The 18,038-nt window shown below is 46.0% G+C and overlaps 3 protein-coding genes across 3 annotated transcripts in view; 1 reads left to right on the top strand and 2 right to left on the bottom strand.

Annotated features, from left to right (window-relative positions):
* Window positions 1–5,399, bottom strand: part of T265_01340 (hypothetical protein) — a gene marked incomplete at both ends in the record, with an annotated part of 38,756 nt that extends 33,357 nt beyond the window's left edge. Inside the window, one exon of the mRNA XM_009165346.1 lies at window positions 5,327–5,399. Within this exon, the coding sequence (XP_009163610.1) occupies window positions 5,327–5,399 (73 nt within the window). The remainder of the gene's footprint in view (window positions 1–5,326) is intronic.
* A 1,702-nt stretch (window positions 5,400–7,101) lies between these two features.
* On the bottom strand, window positions 7,102–7,860 carry T265_01342 (hypothetical protein; the record flags this gene model as incomplete). Its single annotated transcript, XM_009165348.1, has 1 exon — window positions 7,102–7,860. One exon carries the CDS (start codon window positions 7,858–7,860, stop codon window positions 7,102–7,104), a length of 759 nt encoding a protein of 252 aa, XP_009163612.1.
* Window positions 7,861–8,364: 504 nt separating this feature from the next.
* T265_01343 (hypothetical protein) overlaps window positions 8,365–18,038 on the top strand; it is a gene marked incomplete at both ends in the record, with an annotated part of 42,088 nt that continues 32,414 nt past the window's right edge. Inside the window, 3 exons of the mRNA XM_009165349.1 lie at window positions 8,365–8,660; window positions 12,427–12,635; window positions 12,672–12,981. Of these exons, the coding sequence (XP_009163613.1) occupies window positions 8,365–8,660; window positions 12,427–12,635; window positions 12,672–12,981 (815 nt within the window). The remainder of the gene's footprint in view (window positions 8,661–12,426; window positions 12,636–12,671; window positions 12,982–18,038) is intronic.

The following is an 18,038-nucleotide window of genomic DNA, read 5'->3' on the forward strand; positions in this document are numbered from 1 at the left end:
AAAGTGATCAACGTCGACATGCTTATATTTTGGACCCGTTCTATAAACCAAGGCTCTTTTGGTGACTGGGAATAATTTAACTTGCGTTTCATAGAATAACTGGTAAAATGTACCTCCACAACTCAGCGTCGTCTCTGATTTGTAATTCAGAATCTCGAAGCATCTTCAGAATGTTTTTTTATTATTGGGCTTCATACTAAATACTATAGGTGGCTTAGCGGAATCTATGTTGCCCCGACTCCAAGTCCTGATTCGACTTCTGACCTTGAGTGAGTGTTGGTTTCGTGGAACAATTAGAAGTACGGTGCAGGCGCAGGGAAAATGATTGATGGAGGAAAGACAACATTGCTCTGTCTGATCGATAAAGCTGCTTGCCCCAACTTGGATAACTTTCCGCACCTCAGTTCTCCGACTGAAAATCCTAGCTAGCCATAAGTGAGCAGGTTGAATCGGCAGTTTTTGAACCAGCTGAAGCTCAACAGTGAGTGCTTTAACATAAGAATATACAGGAATTCACTCGTTACCTGCATACCCATTTCGTCAAACTGATTGAAAGTGCAGGTGGCTGTCATTATCACCGAACTATTCCACCAATGGCAAGTATTCACGAGCAGTAGTGCTTTGTATCACTCAGGTCCAGCCAAATGTAAAAAGACTACAAGCATTGATGTGACTAAACCTGAATGAGTGCAAATCCATTGACAGATCTGGGTGCTTGACCGAATGCCACTCATAAGGTTGTGGACAATTATTCTACAGCCCACGCCCGAATTTTGCCAATCTTAGGGCTCAGTCCCCGAGTTCCCGTCAACCTTAAGTTTCATCGAAGGTGAAGTTAGTATCAAAATGATTGTATTTCTAAATTCGTTATCGCCCCATTCAAATGAGTATGAGGGTCGTTCTAAACAGCGACCATTTAGAACATGCAGGATATTAGGTAGAGAAACAGAACATTGTTCACTCTCCTCTGGCAGATTACACACTATATATATATATATATATATATATATATAATTCGGCGTTTCACGTGGGTTTATGCGATTTATAATTTGACAACTTGTCTGCTTTTTGGACTCTATCAACTCATGATTAGTCGTCGTGATGAAGGGATGTAGTCTACCTAATCCTACTCAGATCTTACGACGGAGTCATTTTTATAGTGAATTGCCCATTTTAAAAATAGTTTTACAACAGTTTGCATTGGCTGCTTGCGTACTGAATAACAGAAAAAAAATTTCATCGTGTGGTTGTCCGTGATTGTTTTGATGTTTTGTTATCATCTATAGAGGCATTATATAAATAGACTCAGGGTTAAGAAAATCTCCATATTTTGCTCATATTTCTACTCAGTAGCAGTTAGGCAACGTTTTTTGAGAGAATTAGTAGTAACTTATCCCAAAATGTAATTGGGCTACGAGGTGTGAGGATCTTTCCTGTTACCCTACAGACCAGGAATAAACCCATCCTTGGAAAACGGTGTAGTCTTTTCGATCATTTAACCAAGGCGCTTGATGAATTATGGGTTACCTTGGAAAAAAGTAAATTCATGACCGCGGATAATTTTGTTTGTCTCTTGGTAGCAGAAAAATAAGTATTTGTAGCACTTACAAATTATGCCCAGCCCATCTGCACTGTCTTCAAACGCGAATGTGGACCCTCTGGTTGTGGGCACTTTTCTCCGAATAGAATTTGATATTCCTTATCTACCGATTCCGCTTGACGGCACATGTGCTTAAACGACGTATACGAATTTTACGGAGATACGTTGCTATGGTGTGAAGCTGATCGTACTCAGTCATGTTCCCGCAAGTCGTAAACCGTTTTCCCAACAATTGTCAATTGCTCCACATATCAGAAGTACTAGGCTGTCCATGCGTCTACCAAAAACAAACAAGATCTGTACCCACTTATCCACTTTGATCGGTTTTATCATTCTATTGTAGCAGTCAACCTCAAAAAGGTGTCAACACTTTGTACCTGACTTCAAAAGCTTTGGTTGGGATGTCGATAGCATCAACCATAAACCCAAAGCTGAAAGTGTTATGCCCAGTTACTACATATTTGTCCCAATAATTTGCTTCATGGCTGCTCTTGATTGCTAGTGCACTGCAACACTTTTTACCTTTTTCACAAGTTTTCAAGTGGAAAACTTCACGTGAAAAACTTTTTAATATTTTCTGCCTAGTGCACTTGATGGCTTGGCTGGCAAGAGCTGTGCCAATGAGAGAATTTGAATCGCTCACGTTGGCAAATGTGCCCCGAGAAACATTTATGGTATACGTTTTGGTAGAAAATTGGAGCGTAAAAAACTGCATCAGCAGAGTGAGGAAAAGACATGATTTTGGTTTTGTGGGAAACTTACTTGCGACATAGCTCAACCTCCCGTTTATGATGTTTTTAAGCAACTGAATGTGACGCATCAGGTCGCTTCACGTTTCAGTCGGTGAAATATCTGAAATATCACGATACGTTTATAGACGTAATACACTACTTATGTGGTTGTTGAAAATTCTTCGACGAGAGATTCAGCTGGGTTCCAGGTGAGTCTCCCGTAAAACCGAATTGGTTTGCAAATGAGTCCATTCGCTAATTTCGCGCAAATTGCGTTCAAGTACAAAATAAATTTGACGGTAACTCGGGAACTACGCCTACCTGATGAGCCCCAATAAAAGCGAAACCGGCCGTGAGCTGTCGGAAGACTTTCAGCAACCTTATTAGTAGTGTAGTTTGTTCATGCATCGGGAGAATCTGAACCCTTCAAGATCTGGACGATTTCTCCACGGCATGCGCAAATAATGAGGTAACTATGTGCTACTTGTGGCAGCTAAGTAGTTAAAAATGAGAAGCTCCTTATGTGCTCCGCTTTCGGTACACCGAGTGAATCAACCCGAATTTCCTTAAGTGTTGGACATTTCATTCACTTTTGATATAGGAATCGGATCTATCTCATGACAAGTGAAACCTGGACTGAGCTGGGACTATTTACGAACGTTAGTTAGTAGTCTGCAGTGTGCTGAATCCATTTTATCAGTCAGGAATCGTCATGTTGATCCTCATGAATTTTGAAGGACAGTTTGGGATGTGAGCTCAGCTCGCCAGCGCAGATTGTCTTACTTCCTTCGTATTAACGGGCACCTCTGAAGACCTGCTCATTCCGGATTTTACGGAGCTTGACCTGCTGATGCCCCAATTCTATGGGTTGGAGGCTGTCAGTTTCACTAGTCAGACATTATCGTTATCACCACAGGTTAGTGGTCAAAATATCTTGACCATATGGCAACCTAAATGTGTATGCTGTAAGTTGGGGTGTAAATTACCCCGCTTCGTCGTCAGTTCGAGTGGTTGTCGCATAGTATGACAATGTGGATAACTTACTGCCATCTTTCTGACTCTGGCTAAATACAGTGGGTTTTTCTTTGATGCATATATTTAACCAAGGGGAAAGTATCTTAAAACTTTGAGTATCTCTTGACAGCTAAGTGATTCCTTCCAGTTTTTCACGCACTTCATCTGCATACGCATTGATTTTTATCAAACATTTTAACAAAATTTCCACATTTGTTGCATACGTCAGTGGTCTGCCACACTAATCACCCCTCCTGACGACACTGTCAAGGATATATGGTGTTGATGAGTTAAAATAAGCGCGAAATTCGGGTCCAATTCTTCCACCTTATGGTGTGGACTCACCAAAATGACTGTGCCAGGATAGGGGTGCAATTGCTTGAACTATAGTAATGTGAGCTTGCACTTCACAGATCCCACAACTACCCAGGATTTGCACCGGCTGGTTTGCCCTTGCCCGTTCCATCGTTTGTTCATCCTGTTCTGACTTATCTTGACACAACCCGATTTAACCTGCACACCGTTTATCCAGAATCCCAGATCGAAAAAAACATTAATTCTCAGCATTCTATTTGCCATTATCTAACCCATAAACGTGGACAATTAGTGTTTGTCGCAGGTAACTGCTTATATTCGGCCGCAGTTACTACGTAGTTTGATTGCATGTCCTCGATATGAAATCTGGTGTAGACATGGCTCAAAGCTATAAAAAGACAAAACAGTTTGGCCTGCGACATTTGTTCCGCGTCAGCAAGGTTATTTCGTGACGTGTAAAGTCGATACACAATGTTCGTGCGGCCGTAACATACTAGATGCATTCGTAGCGTCTCGTTAAATACTACAAAACTTATTACAGTTAAATACTGCGGAGGTATTTTTCACTCGCACCTTTCGCCAGTCCTTAGATTTTCATGGATCCAGATGGCAAGTAAGGCTGATCCAGCCACAAATCCAGATTTTCCCTTACAATGAGCATTCTTTTACTAAGTTCATGATGTTGGCGGGTGTTTGTGGAAGTCTTCGTAGGGCATGTCAGCTTGCTGAGCCTAAACATTCTTCGACAAATAGCTAGGTTGATTTCAGGTATTCTCAGCCAAAATGTTTAAAAAATTTTGGAACGTGGCTCAAGCAGTCATTTGAGTTACTGCGACTCTCGCCAACCAAATTCATACAGATAGTCCAAATAAGGAAGTCGACTGAAAGCGGATAGTTTGGTCAGACTACCTTAAGAATTTCAGACATAATTTGCATTAGCATCCAAGCCTTGGCGTGTACTGAACGCACGTATTTACGAACTTCTCGCATCCCGAAAGTTTCTCATATCCGTGGGAATATATCTTAATGATTATAATAGATTGCTTATTAGCATATTTCACTGTTAATATTTCCCTGATTTTAGGAAGATCTTTACTTGACTTGTGGGCAGACTTGATCTGAAAGCACGCATCTTTAAGGCTGTGGTTGATTTTTACCACCAGAATGTCGGCTTGTGTGTAAATTGGACGTTGTTGTGATTGCGGAAATTCAAGAGTATGCACCGGGGTTCTTTCTCTGGCTGCATCGTTGCTTGTACCTGTTGTTTTTCGTAAAAAAGTGACGCCAGATTTTTTATCTGCTTAATGATGACCCGTTTTATAATAAAGGGTAAGTTTTTCCTTTCCAAATTTTACCTTACTTTTCCAAGAAATTGTTCCGAGGCTATAAAAAATTATATATATATTGGTCTGCTGATGCAGGCAGAAAAGATTTGGGCATTATAAAGAGCTGATAAACCATAGTCAAACTCCAAATTATTGTTCCATTATTATATTGAAATGGTAAGAAAAGGTTGTTGTGCTTAGTTAAATGTACTAAACCTATACAAAACGCCTCCAGGAAAAGTGATACAATATTCTGGTCGTGCATTTAAGGAAGCACCTGTTTAAGACCACGTCGTTTTATGCATACCTTCATTCTGCACAGTACTATGGTGCCGCCTAACCTTCAGCGCTAGATTGTGGCTGTTGTTCTGTAATATCATGATTTGCCTGCTCGGAATCTGGATTTTGATCCATCTGAAAATATCTGACGTTTGTTTCGGTTGGCTTGCCATACGCTGTACAAAGCCATGTTCACCGTCTTCCGCGATTATCATAAATTTCTATGCAATGTGAACGAAAGTGCCCACGAACTATTTGCTTCAGTCGTAGGTTATAGAAATCTTTGAACCTTCTGGGCGAGATATGACCTGGCATTAAGGGCCTCTTTAAGTGCATTTCGCGACAGTGGAGTATGTTACCAAGTCCAATATCATCACAGTCTGTTTATACCATTGATGGTTCCTACTAGTGTAACGGCGATACTACTGATGGGGAGGCACGCGAGTAGTATGTGTATTATCGTGGATACTCGCTTTGCGTCTATTGAGAAGGAGAGATCTGTTGCGGAATTTGCGGAGTCGCTTTGTGACATCTTCTTGGATTTGAGCGAGGAAAGATCGGAGTCAATGAATCTCCAGGAAAGTTCGAGAAGGCGCGTTCAGGAGAAGATGGATGTACAGTTTTTGTAAATAAGATGCGAATTCGCGTTTTGCTTCCCTGCACAGTGGTCTGTAACCTGTAAATTGGAATTTCCTAATAAACAAATCCACACCGAAGGCCTTCTTCCTTTCACTTGATGACGTGACCAGAAGAAGAATGAAGATCCCGTTGCCGCAACCCTTTGAGGATGGAGATGTTCGGACCCTCCTGGAGGACTTTGAGAAGGGTGCGGAGGCTGCCGGGCTGAAGATTGACTGGAGTAAGTTAGTGGAGCTGAAGATAGTCCTCAGGGGCCGGGCGAAGGCGGCCTTGGATGCGGCCAGAACGGGCCCTCGGAAGATGGACTGGGCCGCCATGAAGGAAGTCCTTGCAGCGAAGTTTGACAAACCGGCCGACCGCCAGGACGCTATGCGGCGGTCCAAGGCGGCCAGGATGGCAAGCGTATCTGACCCGAGCGTGTTCTTCGCCGGCCTGGAGCAGTTGATGGATCGTGCCTTGCCTGGGCTCGACAGAGTATCTCGCCACCAGTTGCTGTCGAACCGGTTCATCGCAGGTGTCCAGTCACCGCCTGGTGCCCAGTCGCGGTCGGCACGAGCAACTGGCCTGTTGAGTGTGAGGAGCTGGTGCGTCTGGCCCGGGAGTTGCTGGAAGCACTACTGGTCACGCTGCAGTCGCAAGAGTAGAGAGATGGTTCATTAGTGGAACAACTGCAGACTAGAGTGGACCTGCTCGCCAGACACCTTGCAGCCGCGAAGACAGAACCGCACAGGCACGCTCGAACCAGCCGGTGCTACATGGAAGGCAAGCATGGCCACTGGGAAAATCAGTGTCCCCGTACCCGATCACTTGTACACAATAAAACTTTAGAGCACTCCTCTTTTCCTGGGCGGGTCGCGATTAGCGCACAGACACAAGCTACCATACAAGCCGTTGTCGAGGGAGACGGGAAAAAGGAGTTATGTTTGATTGATGCAGGAGCAGCCCTATCGCTGAGGCAAAGAGAGAATCAAGCTGAACGCAGACCGTGCGCGCTAGCCATGTGAGCTGTTGGTGAATATGGACTGAAGATTGGCGGATTGTCAATGCACTCGATACGCCCAGGCGACAAGTCCGTGCAGCACGCGTAACTGATCAGCTCAGGCGGAGAACAGACAATACTGGGTGGCGGAATTTCTCAAGGGTACAGATTCCGTGATTGACATAAAGCAGGGAAAGCATGTGACAAAGTATGACGCAATTACGTTTGAAAGTCACCCAGGCGCTGCCATGAATGAGCTATGTGTGAGTTCGAGCCCATCCAGTCTTGCAGTAGCACTTTACACTTTGCAAGTGTGAAGCGCATCCCGAACCTGGAAGCAGATTTATTTAGATTGGTTAGGATTGTTTGCATTACCACGGGGTCAGATCCAAGAAGAGCTATGTCGTCTGCGTATTCGATGTCTGTGAGCGAAGGCCCATGGACCACTTCGACTCCACGGGCATTAGAGGCTGGTAGTGAGTCTTCCATGATCGTATCAATGACGAAGTTGAAGAGGAAAGGTGAAAGAGGACAGCCCTGTCGGACACCACTGGATGTGGTGAACTCAGGAGAGAGCTTCCCGTAGACATGTACACGGCCGCGGGAGTTGGCGTACAGCGCCTTAATGAGGGTCAAGAATTTATGAGGGACACCTTTGCTCCACAGACACTGCCATAGTGCTTGGCGGTCCACAGAGTCAAAGGCAGCTTTCAGATCAAGAAAAACAACCATTGTTGGTTGCTGGAAGCAGTGTCGCTGTTCCAGAATCTGTCGGAGGGTGAAGATATGATCGATGCAACCTCTTGCAAGACGGAACCCAGCTTGGTTTTCACGGATCTGTCTCTCCCTGTGTTCAGTCAACCTTCGAAGGATAAGGCCAGAGAGCACCTTCGCTGCCACAGCTAACAGGCTGGCGCCACGGTGGTTTACACATAGCGTCCGTGTGCCCTTTTTGAAGATAGGGATAACTGTCGACATGTATTAGTGCACAGGTGATGATAGTCGTAATACAAATCAGAAGGTGAATGTGCACTAATAGAAGTTTTTAACATGATTGCGACACGTATAAAAATGAATACCATGCGAAATGGGAGCAGGTCAAAAAGGTACTTATCGTGTGCGAAAGATCTTTGGTGAAAGTCCAGACGGTGGTAACGTGTTTTCTCCGCAGTTTGGCTTATCCACGTGTTCCATGATTATCCATGTACTTGTGAAGAGGTTGACGTCATGCTCCCTGCACGCGTGCGAGTCTGCGGGTCTTGACTGGGTTCGGTATGCCTTTATGCAGGTCCCACTGCCTATACGTGGGCGCGTCGGCACATGAGTGTTTGCTACGCTGACTAGGCGGTGCAGACAATCGATGTCCGATGAGCTGTGTTGACGAGATGATATTTGTGAGTATGAGAAAAAAGACTAGCCTCGCGATCCAGTGAGCGACTGTCAGCTGAACAGTCCAGTATGTGGGTGACTGGGTCGCTACACATGCCTCATTCTGCGGGCACTTTCTCTTCGTCTCACATAGTACCGATAAGCTTTGTCAGGTTGGTCACCAGGGATTTCAAGCCTTCTTTGAAGAGGGCTAGATACAGACCGTCCGGTCCTGGTGCCTCCTCACGTTTCAGCACGGTTATTTCGTACCTTATTTCTTTTTCCGAAGGGCAATCGACGTTTACATTTCATTCGCCTGTATGCATTATCTCCACCGGCCGTGTTGCAGGAGGCCAGCTGAAGTGCTCTTCGAAGTGTTCGGCCCATCTCTCCAGTCGGCGTTTTTGCGGGTGAATTAAAGAGCCATCTTTTTCACTTATCGTTTCGCTGACCGTTGCTTTCCTAGGGCCAGTCGATCGCATCAGTTGATAAAGGGCACGGTTGTTTCCCGTAGCAAAACCATCTCCATCTAACCGAGCTTTCGATGTCAACCAGAGCTCTCGGTTTTCCTTAGACTCTTCACTAGTTGGCGTCTGAGGCATGTGCGTGCGCCGTTGTAATCTTTGCCTGCTGGTATGGCTTTCCCGGCATCAATCAGGGATAACAACCTCGAAGATATCCAGTGGTCTTATGGTAGATTTGGAGAAGTCTGGCAAGCAGCACTGAACGCCTATAGTATAGCTCCTTTCACATTTTGCCACGCTTCATCCACCTGCTCACTGCTACCACCGTATTGCTTTACTGTGGAGAGTGGTTGGGTTAGCTGAAATCGATACTGTTGAACTATGGCAGTTCTTCGAAGGTAGTGGATTGACATGCTTCTTGCCGACTTGCCCCCATAGGGCCTGAAGGGAAACGAACTGTCAGGCGCGCGCGCACCATGGCATGATCGGAATCGAGTGGTGTGCCCCAGAAGGAACGGCAGTCTTGAATTGTGGCTCTCCACCGGTGGCTGATGGCCACGTGGTCCAACTGAGTCCACGGTTGATTTGTAGTTGGCGGCCGCCAGGTTACGCGGTGCGAACGTTTATGTTGAAAGTTCGTACTTGCCAGAAACAGTTCGTGATCAGCACGCAAGTGAAGGAGTAGATCTCCGTTGTCTGTGCGGCGAACATCGACTCCCAATCGACCACTCAAATTTGATACACTGCGATACACTGTAAATCACTTGATGCGGAGGTCAGGCGTGTCGGGAGGACACCGCCGTCGTCACTCAATGAGCCCGTAAGATTCCGTGTCATCCAGTGTTTGGGATCTGAGGCCACAGAGCTACCACGTCCATCTAAATCATATTGTTACATGATGTTTCTGGCGCGTTTTTCAGCCTCAAGTGTATTCATTTGTCTTGGTCCCCATATATCGACCAGGAGAATTAGTCAAATGATGGCTCAAAGCCCCGTGTTCGTTTTTCGGTCCTCCACAGCTTTGTGTTGCGGCACTTTCGTATGCGGTCCAAACGTAATATAGACTCGCCCAGTTATGTCTGCATCCACTGAACCGTCCGGGCGATAGAATATGTCAACTGTCCTCAAGCTCTTTCCCAACCCCAAAAGTGTTAGAGCCCACTTGGGATACATTACAGATTTCCCGCTACGAATGTTATTGTGCGGAGTGTCCTCGATGAACGTAAGCATCTGAGTAAACCCTGGTCGCCATGTTCCAGGTCACGTTCGTAGCCTCATGGAGCCATGTGACACTGCACGAGCCTCTTATTTCAGTAGCTAACTGTGTGGGTAGGAGGCATGATGACTTACACAATCCAAACAGCTGATGTCTTCATTCATCAATGAGCTCAAACTTTTTTGATCCCCGAATGATCGCGAGTGCTTTGCCGTATGTCTGACCCACAGAGCGCAAATTCAGAATGTACTTCGGGTTATTACCGGTTATCCGTTGCGATGTTGTTCTACCACTGGCACGCAATCTGATTGGTTCGATTTGACCTCGGGCGATAGTGTGAACTCTAGGGAGGATGGAGATTTACTGATTACGTAAAAGCATTAGGGCTTTCCGACAGCAGATGGGAGGTGCCCTATGGTTATCTACCGAAGTAGCGGGTACAGGCAGACGTTGTACAGGGGTTTAAAACCATAAAGACATCCACATATAATTCTATTCGAGTGACACTGGATAGGTGCAGATAGTCATGGACTTCTACCGGAGATAAGAATACTCTGTTCTTAGATATATTGTTCACTATATACCTACCATCCAACCCAAGACCCAATTAAGCCTCCGGTTGCACTTTTGTACCTTCAGATTTATGAGGGGAACACAGCCTCTGCATTTGTTATTCGCGTCTTCGATGATGTCGCACTTGCAAAACGAAGGCGGCCACGTTGGATGTCTGTGAAAGGGTTGACACTCATTATGTGAGTATGTATTCAGGCCAGGCAACATATTCCGACCTCCGTCTCTCGATTCCGCCAGTCAGGTCTTGGGCAGACTGACAGCTCCCAGGCCTCATGCTTCCTCCGGTTGGCATGACAGCTAGGCACCAAAATGGTGTTACAGCTGAATTAAAGAAAGTCAAGGAGCGTTACTGATTTTGCTTCGGAGACTTGTTTTTCCTCTATTTCGGTCCATTAATAGGCTCACTCTGGTTCAGGCATCAAAAACATCTGGTTTACATGCACACGATGAATGACTTTCATCAGAGGTGGGACGATTTCATCGGGTATTCGGTTGTCTGGGTATTTTATGGACTTTAAAGCCTCGTATGAGACCTGGTTCCAACATCCTTTTGTGCACTACATTAGGGAGTCATTCACGCGATGCGGAACACGGTATGGGTGGCCTTGACGTGGTTCTCTTTGAGATTCATCTGACGCTTCAGCCCAGCACGATACCCTGAGACGTCTACGACGACTCGAAGCGCTTGAAAAATTCTTCGTCTGACCTCATAGACGGGGCACTTAATCCCACGGTGTTCGGTGGCATTTGTTGTACTTAGCGGTGTGCTATCCTCTGACCACCCCAGCATATCCACTCTCCGTTTGGCCCTCACAGAGAGCCCGGTTTTACATCAGTTGTCAGGGTTGTTTGTACTTCTCACAATGGATGCTACTATAGTGGTATATTCACTATTTCTGCGCGACCGTTTATGGGCGAAACATTACTTGCCTTCAGTCATGCGCGACACATTCTCTTGGGTGGGAGTAGGCAGCAGATTGACCGCAAGGATCAGGCAATTCACTGTTACTCAGACAGTTTATTTCCCCAGACAAACTTCAGTCTGTGCTAACATCTTGTAGCTCGCCTTATTGCCTCAGTCAGAATGGTCGAGCCCAAAATGGCTGTGGGTTTGGTTAGAAAATAATCACAACAGTTTGTGCTTCTTGTAGCTCGCCTTATTGCCTCAGTCAGAATGGTCGAGCCCAAAATGGCTGTGGGTTTGGTTAGAAAATAATCACAACTTGTGAAAGAATTCTAAACTTTGACAGGAATTTCCTGTACTAGAGGCCTTTCGGCAAGTCGGATGTTCCATTAATCCAGCCAATTAGCTGCAATATGGCTTTGTTCCCTCCGTTGGCTCCCTTCGGTCGCCTCCCGGAGCTTCTTCACTGTAAAACAATGAGCCGTGTCTCACCGTAGATGTCAAAGTACACGCGAGGATCAAAGGCGGGAACACCGGTACTCTTAAAAATCCAAACCAAAGTAGCCAATAGAATCGGTTGGAAAACTTTGTTTCCTGATCCAAACCCGCGACAGAGAAACAAGTTTCCGTCAATTCGATGTCAAAATGATGGACGACGCATGCCCTCCCGTGATATCGGTTACCACAAACGTCTTTCGAGACTCCTCACCAAATAAAACTTGTACGCTCAGACACTTACAGGCATACAGGTGCCTAAAGCCTGCCTTAATATGCGAGCCCATGAACTGTGCCGGCGTAAGTGACTGGCGTACTCTTGGGCCTCGCAGCCAGACCTGAACTAAATGCGGCATTTTGTTATACTACACTAAGAAAAATCGGACGCTTTGCAAAAACAAAATTGTTTTGCAATATTGCCCGGTTATTCGCATACTGGTTTCGAACTATACAGCGAAATATTATCTTTCTATCCACCACGCCCTCCATCGAACAGGTGACCGTACCCTATCATTGCGATTTAGTAGCGTCCGATACTTTTTTGCGCGGCATTTTGAATGCCACAAAATGGCAGAGTCAGGGCCGATTTTGCATTGGAGAAGAGTGAACGCAGCATCCGGCAATGTCCCACGTTCAAGACACGGACACAAAGCCGTTGCAATCAAGGATCTCATCGTTGTATTTGGTGGTGGAAACGAAGGCATTGTTGATGAGCTGCACGTGTTTAACACAAGTGCGTCCCAATTCCATAGTTTTTTCTAATTTTTAGCTTCTTGCCAGTGGTTCCTCCCCGCAGTACATGGGGACATCCCACCCGGGTGTGCGGCTTTCGGCATGCTCGCGGAAAACACCCGCGTATTGCTGTTTGGTGGTATGCTAGAATATGGGAAGTACTCCAACGATCTGTACGAACTTCAGGCATCACGGTGGGAATGGAAACGACTGAAGCCGAAACCTCCGAGAAACGGTCCTTGTCCGTGTCCAAGAATCGGTCATAGCTTCACATTAGTTGGACAGAAGGCGTTTTTATTCGGTGGTATCACTAACGACAGTGACGACCCGAAAAACAACATACCGCGGTAAGTCAGAGAGAATGCACAATTTGGTCTGTGCGGTTAAATATGTTGCTTTGGATGCTGGTAAATCCTTATAAAACTCGTCAGGGGAACTCGTCTGCGCTGATATATTGGAGAGTCAAAAACAACCGGTGGCTCTTGTTGGCTGTTTTTGTGACTCAGGTGGCCTGGCTGGACGTTGACTCCCTGTTGATCCCTCACCTACTAAACACAATTAATATTACGTCGAAATGAATCCATTTTATGCTCCTTTCCCCCACAGAATGTCCATGTGAAAACGGATGTATAAATTTTAGGCCACTAAATTGGCGCCTGGGAGTCCAACAGGTCACAGACTATATGGTTACTTGAATTCCACTGTTATTTAGCCGCTTCGGCTCGATGACCAGAGGTGATTCCCACAATGAAAGTTCCTAAAGTTGTCACTTTTGAGCTTCCAATGCAGTGCATTCGCTATGCAGTTCCAGTGGACATTTAAGCTTTAGCTACACAGGCACGTTTTTGGTAAGTAACGAAAGTCAATCCCAGGCTCTTCGGAAATCCGAGTAAGAGGCGCTTAATGCCAAACCCTTTTGTTTTCGGTTGTTCACGAGGTCAGAGTAGAGTTTCGTCCTCCGCTGGCAGTTGGCTCGTGTTAGCCGTTGGGTCAGATTGATCGGAATGCGCGTGCATTCCAAATAAAAGCTTATAATGGAAAAATAACGAGGCAGCTGCGTAACCTAAGAGTGGCCCACGACAAGCACCCGGTGCCTACATCTCCAGCTCTAAGTCAGATTATCTAAACGGAAACTGACAACACAAACTACTGACATCGGTTAGTCGCCGAATCGTTTATTGTTTCCACCCAAATTCTCGCGAAATTTCATTTCCTTCTACCCAGTCAAATGAAATCCATCTCAAGATTTCTGTCACACCGAATTGGGCACCGAAAACAGCTGTTCTGGGCACGCGTAAGACATGGCCCATCCACTTTAGTTTGCAATGCCGCATGTATTCTATGATAGAAGTACCCTCTGCTTCACTGAAAAACCGTTTCCCGATCACTTTATTGCGAATTTACTGATTTCAGTCGATTCGGGTCATATTTCTGAGACGCGGATGGTTGAGGAACTGAAGTTGTCCCAAATCCTACGACAGTTGGCTAGGCCTCGCAGTCGTGTAACAATATACTCGTCCCTTGTGATCCTGTGGGAAGAGCTTTCGACGCCACAATTAGCACAAATTGGCAAACGCAGTTGGGGTCTTTGAGATTCATCCGTTCACTTCATCTGTCACACTATCGTCAGAGTTGAGGCAACTTCCAAGTTACGCATCGTGTTCCATAGCTTTTAGTGTCACTCCTTGAATTCTCAAAGGCATGTTCAAAATCCACGTCTTGCAACATGACTCTGCATTTTGTGGGCGTGAAACACATACCAACCGACTGGATGACCTTGATCAGCTTGTCAAGTAATGCTCACTCTTCCTGTTCTTTTTTGAAAATGTGAACAATGTCGTCTGCATATTCCAGATTCTCATTTGGAGAGTTCTGAATATGTGTTTTGGGGACCTCCCAGCTTTTATCTGAGTATCTCCTCAATAACGAAAGCAAACAAAAATGGAGGGGTGGACGTAGTTGCTGGACATCACTGTTTACAAAAGAGTGGGGATTCCCAGACACCCATGTGTCCACAAGTATGTGAATATAAACAGCGCCTAGTACTCAAACTTCTAGGGCACACCCTATTGCACAAGTATATTGAGAGGTGCAAACCGGTTGGCAAAATCAAATACCCTTAAACATCAAGAATGTAGGGTGCCCGTACGCATGAAGTTGTGATCCACACAGCCCCTTCCAGGCCGAAATTCTGCTTGCTGATCTCGGTTCCTGTCGTATGATGAGGGTGTGTGGAGGCTGTATGTGGTTTGTGCTCTTCCATTGATGGCTCAGTGGTCAAAGTGCACATATACTGACCGGAAGGTTCGTAGTTCGAATCCAGCCTCTGCATCTCAACCACCATTGTATAGGCTTGGGCACCCTGGAAGTATCTCAGTCCTCATGCTTCTTTCAGGCGACGTGGCATCCAGGCATTGAAAGGGTACTACGGCTGAGCGATTTATTATTTTATTATTTCCCAATGGAGCAACCAATTTGTAATGCGTGATGTACGCTTTCACTCTAGTGAAAAAAGGTGCCGAATATGACCCCCTTAGCAGAGTGCACGTGGTAGTAGATCTGTTTTGAGCATATCATTTGGGTAGAAAGGACAAATCTACTGGTTTCTCAAGTCAGATTGAGGCATTTAGAGGCGGTGGCATAAACTGCTTCGGAATTCAGCATAAGGAATACAACTGAAGAAGCCTACGCAAAAGGGGCACAGAAAAAGTCTCCATTGTTCAAGTTTTACAGAAGCAAACATGAATATCATCGTTGATGACAACAGCAGTCATACCATTAAGTGGCTGTCACAACTATGGAGAAGAAAATATTCTGATTGTTGTTGGAAATTAAGAAAAGAGTGGAGACTTAGTTCCTGGATGCCTTTAGGTGAAGCGGCGAAGAGCTGTTGGCTTAAACCTTCGGGGAGTCCTAAAGTGAACGTGTCAGGCGACGTCAGCGTGAAACGTCCCCAATATACAAGTCGTCAAAACTAGCTTCACATGTTGCATTCAGCTGTAGCACCCTTTCGCTGTCTAACTGCGATGCCACCCGAAGGTTGCACAAGGGCTGGGATACCGCCGGGTTGCCCAAGCCTGGACAGGGGAAGTCGAGAGGCGGAGGTTGGGTTCGAACCAAGGAACTTCCGGTCAGTAAATTCGCGCTCTAACCACTTGGGCCATCTCGCTGGACATGACAGCCATGTCGTGGTGATCCTCACCGTGGGGACTGGTCGGATGCCGTTAGCTACAGGATTTTCAACTGCTGTCAAAGCGGAATCACTTAGGTCATAGTCAAGAGAGATAAGCACGCGAAATCTCGTCTTGTAAGTGTTTGTTGTTATGTTAATCTGCTGACTCATTCTTTGAGAGCATTCCGCCAGCAAGAGTTCGAGGTTGTCTGAGGATGGAAACATAGGAGTAACCCTTATACATGCTGTCGTTACTCAAGTGTTCCTTTTTGAGCAAGAATTATTAGGTCCACGCGGCTCCCGAGTGTTCCGCCGTGAAAATCGTCAGTCTTGTTTTGGTTGGCACATGCCCACTCGGTGCGATGAACAAAGGTCAAGGCGATTGAAATTATCCACCAACTTCTTTGTTGAACCTGTCGTCTCTGGGAATCTTGAGTGGTTTATTTTGTGTCCCGCGTTTGTGAGCATCCCTTCATTTGTCGTAGTTTTCACCGTTTTCAATCTGTACGGTTTCGTTATACCTTCCTGAAGATCAATGTCACAGTTATCCGCTTGCTAACTTTGGTCTTCTGTGAGTTGTTGGTGACGTGCAATACGGCGTGCGCATACCTTTCTCCTTGCCATGTATTCCAGAAGAGCTCATGCCAGGTGTTAGGAAATAAGCCTAGAAATAAGGGTTATGGTTTTTCGAAAACCTTTTCCGGTGCATAACTGCCTTGCAATCTGAGTGAAGCACCATGGCTGGGATGCTGAAGTTGCCCAAGCCGAGACAGAGACACCTGGCATCGATGTATGGAAGTACTAACCAGTAAACTCAGTCGGGCCGACAGCTCCCACCTCTCTAGATGGGGACTTCAGGGCTCAACTCATCAATGCTCAGTCATACAGTCGGTAGTGCTCGTGCATCCGAGCTATCTCTTTTGATGCGTTCCTGTCCAGTTTCCTGAACTAACTGATCGTGTTTTCGTCTTCAACGTTTGAGTCAATCTCCAACACACTACGGTGGCAGGAACTGTAGCAGATGTAATAAAAAAACACAATAATATAATAAATCGCTTAACTGTAGCACCCTTTCGGTCCCTAACTGCCATGCAACCAGAAAGAGGCACGAGGTACGGGATACTGCCAGGTTGCCCAAGCCTAGACAGTGGAAGTCGAGAGGCAGAGTTCGTATCTGAACCACGGGCCTGTTGGTCAGTAAATCCGCGCCGTGACCTACCCTTGTACATTGAGTTGGTTAGTAAACCGATTGAGACCGCGTATCATCTGGTCAGCAGTTCTTTATCTTAGGCACTTGGTTTTCCTCAGCTTGCCCTTCTATGGCTTGTCCGCATCGAGGCTTTAAGCATACTTCTAAGGACATTGACAGGACGATACCTTCTGTAATCAGGAGCTACTTGGGACCCAAAGCTGTTACCCTGCCATGGTAGTTTGGATTCAGTGCTGCTATTACCCTGTGGACTGTACTGCCTGGAACTCAGTTCCTAAATGTCCAACAGTGCCAAGAAGGCCGACGGGGAGCAGCCGGACGAATAACCGCGAGTCCCTGAATCCCTGCACCTGGTCCATATGGTTCCTACCCTGCAGTCTTTAAAGGTGGCAAGTCCGTGGCTTTGCTTACGACTTTACTCCAAAGTATCCGGATGCGGAAAGAATAGCGACAGAATGGAGCGCCTCGATGGCGATCCCTACAGTCGAAAAAGGTGCAGTAACATTGTATGATACCAGGACATTAATCTAGTGGCTGTAGCTTCCTAGTATTGTCCTTCAAAAGATGGATAGTCAGATTCACGAGTATCAAGCTTTCTTGTCCTGGCCGTATCTGCGTCGATCACACGTTCAATTTGTGACTGATGTTGGAACTGCGCCAATCCTTCCAAAGATCAAAAATGATAGCCCTTCTCGATCTCAGACGTGCCTTTAACTCCGTTGATCATCAGAAACTGTGGTGTGTCTTGCAATAAAGTGTTTCCTTCCGAATTCTTGTCTCCTACCGAGGCCTTATACGCCCCATTTCGTACATGCCCATGCCAAATTCTTCCCTACTTTCAAGACCTCCAGAGGGGGCCTCTGCCTCAGCTTCGTGGTCGATGTGCCGCTTGAGTCTTCCTTACCTGTCTCTGACAACCCATGCATAGAGATACTCTTGGTGCGCGTACTCGCGCACATTGAGTACTCCGATGATGTTGTCCTTGGATCATATCCTTTGGAAATGCTACCCTTTAAATGACC

Source organism: Opisthorchis viverrini (genome assembly GCF_000715545.1).
Source record: "Opisthorchis viverrini unplaced genomic scaffold opera_v5_14, whole genome shotgun sequence".
NCBI lineage: Eukaryota > Metazoa > Platyhelminthes > Trematoda > Opisthorchiida > Opisthorchiidae > Opisthorchis > Opisthorchis viverrini.